This window comes from Mus caroli, chromosome 12 (genome assembly GCF_900094665.2).
Source record: "Mus caroli chromosome 12, CAROLI_EIJ_v1.1, whole genome shotgun sequence".
NCBI classification, from domain to species: Eukaryota; Metazoa; Chordata; class Mammalia; order Rodentia; family Muridae; genus Mus; species Mus caroli.
The window spans coordinates 69,706,358-69,709,035 of NC_034581.1; the positions used below are offsets into that span (position 1 = coordinate 69,706,358).

At 36.2% G+C, this 2,678-nt stretch overlaps 1 protein-coding gene across 1 annotated transcript in view; it reads right to left on the reverse strand.

Moving 5' to 3' along the window:
* The window catches only part of Kcnh5 (potassium voltage-gated channel subfamily H member 5), a 276,043-nt gene that overhangs the window by 251,405 nt on the left and 21,960 nt on the right, over positions 1–2,678 (reverse strand). Inside the window, exon 2 of the mRNA XM_021179089.2 lies at positions 1,710–1,833. Within this exon, the coding sequence (XP_021034748.1) occupies positions 1,710–1,833 (124 nt within the window). The remainder of the gene's footprint in view (positions 1–1,709; positions 1,834–2,678) is intronic.

The following is a 2,678-nucleotide window of genomic DNA, read 5'->3' on the forward strand; positions in this document are numbered from 1 at the left end:
ATTTTACACATACATACATGTGCATACATAACACATGCACGCACAAATATGGCAAGTTCATTTAAAACAACATGATGTTGCAAATAAAGATGCACACATGAGTAATCTGGAATCCAATAAAGGACAAACATACCTTACTTGAGGAATTATAGATCTTGTTGGGTGAAAAAAAAAAAAGCATCTGGCACAAAAATAAATGAGATACTGACCATTCAAGAAGAGATTGGGAAGCATCTGTGTTCTGTTGGGTTCATTATAGTGCCTGTCCCACATGACAAGGCTGAGCAGAAAGCTTTCCCTTTTCCTAACCTAAACTCTCCTGAAAACACATGGAAACAATGTCACACAAAACAAATCTTCCACCTCTTAGAGCACTGAACACACCCTTAGTGGTCTATGATGGGGGGTGGTGTTTTTTTTTTTTTTTTTTTAAGCACAAAGTTCAAATGTCTACCCTTGCTGAAAAGATATCAGTTCTACACTACCAAAGGTGTGGTCCATCCCAGGCCACAGTTTCATTATCTTCATTCGTTCTTCTACTTCATTCTTTGGAGTGTAGACAAAATGTAGGGACAACCTCAATAGTGAAAAACTGAGGGTGTCTGGTAGAGGAGGGGTAAGGAAGTGTGAAAAGATTGTGTCTCAAGCCTTGATGAACATTGAAATCATCTAAGTTTCTGGCTTAATTTTCCAACTGCTGTCCCTACATTCCCATTTCTGCTAACTACGGTTATATCTGTTTAAGAGCGTTAGAATATGTTTTGCAAAGGCTTTTCTGTGTGTAGTGTCAGATATAGACTTCATGAAGATGAAGATCATTCATACACACACACACACACACACACACACACCATCTTACTATAAGTGGGTAGGGAACAGAAACTTCTCTGGGCAAGTCCCTTAACACAGCACCTCCTATGTTTTCTTAGAACTTGAACCAGAAAGAAAAGTCCAGATTCTTTTCAGTTCCAAAATAATTTTACTCCAACACTTAGTTAAGTGAGAAATTGAAAGAAAAAGTGAAGTGGTAGCAGGAAATGGGGGTGGGGTCCCAGCTGTCCTTACTGAAATATGGTAGAAAAGTTTTAGATTTTAAATAAGTTTCTTATACATAGGCTTTTTTGTTTTTGTTTGTTTTCTGATCCCCCTTTATCATAATTTTCCATAAACTTGTAGATATAACCTATTTTTAAAGTTGTCATAACTAATACAATATTAAATTGTTTCACATAAAACAAAGCAAAAAGCTGGATATACTCTATCAACACTATAAAGGCATATTATTGACTTAGTGTAATAGATAGGCTTCATTTTTGTGCCTTTACGTTCTTGTGAACTATGCGCCACTTGGCTGGGTCAGGTTTTCAGTCTTGTTAGGGGCTATTTTAATTGCTTCAGAGGCATCAATGTCATCAGTAGCTCCCTAATACTCCTCTCATCACTCAGGAGCTGTGCAACCTGTTGGCTTATTATAGATAACCAAAAAATTTTAATGAGTGAATTAATTCACATATAAGCAAAAGTTCTCCTTTGTGAAAGTTAACAGCATCAGCTCCTAAAATTCATATTTGCTGTTCACAATTAAATCTTTTTCTTTTACTTCTACCTAATTTTATCCTGTCTTGAGTATAAGTAAACACAAACCTCTCACCACTCTCAGAATCTTGTTCATATTTGGAAAAGATTTCAAAGTTGTTGGATCCACTTACCTGCAGGTGCTGCTTTTCTGCATGACGTCAGCTCGATGATATCCAGAGAGTTTACAAAAACCGTCATTACTATAAACTACAGGCCAGTCCACAATTTGGGCATTTCCCAGTAAGAAACTTGATTCTAAAGAAGAAAGAGAGAATGACTTAGCTTTATTGAACAACCTTTGTCTTTCAAGTGATGAAAATGGGAAATTTTCTAAGATGAGCAGATGAAATGGCTATATTCTATAAGACAATAAAATAGCATGTGTCATAATCCACTAAGCATGGTGACCAATGACATCTTCAATAACCCCAAGCTTTAAATCACAAACAGAAATTCCCACTGAACCCACTGTAAGGCACCTCCTTGCAATCAAGAGTCTAATGGAAGAGTGTGCTTAGTGGTCAGTAGTAACGATGACCAAACAAGTTTTCATTTATTACATAGGCTGGAGTCTCTTTCCACAAATTAAGAATATTGATGTTGTAACAGAGACAAGTTGAGTATGTTCCTCCAAAAATGCTATTAATACAAATATGATTTGATGGGACAAATTCTTTATTCATTATATTACTTGATTTTGAAAAATCTAATCTGAAAAAAACATTAAAGAGTCCTCTTTGGAAATAAAATCATTCAAAATCTATTAAATATCAAAAAATATTACAATCTATCACTTCTCCATGTGACACAGAACCTAGCAAATATATGTAGTTTATATTGCTGCTCTATTTTACGCAGAAAAGTAGGTTTGTTTTAGGCATAAAATTAGTTCAAAATGTATATTTGGATATTAACTAAGGTTGAAAAAAACAACAGTTTTAGGCTGCGACTTTAAGAATGTTAATGGACAAGCCTCTTCCGGTCAGAAAAGCACCGGGGTAGCTAGGGTGGAACACAGCTTCTGCTCCAATCCAATTGCGCGCGGGACCTGAGACTGCATTAGTTAGGGAAGCAGAAACCGGCCTGAGTAGGGCCACAGG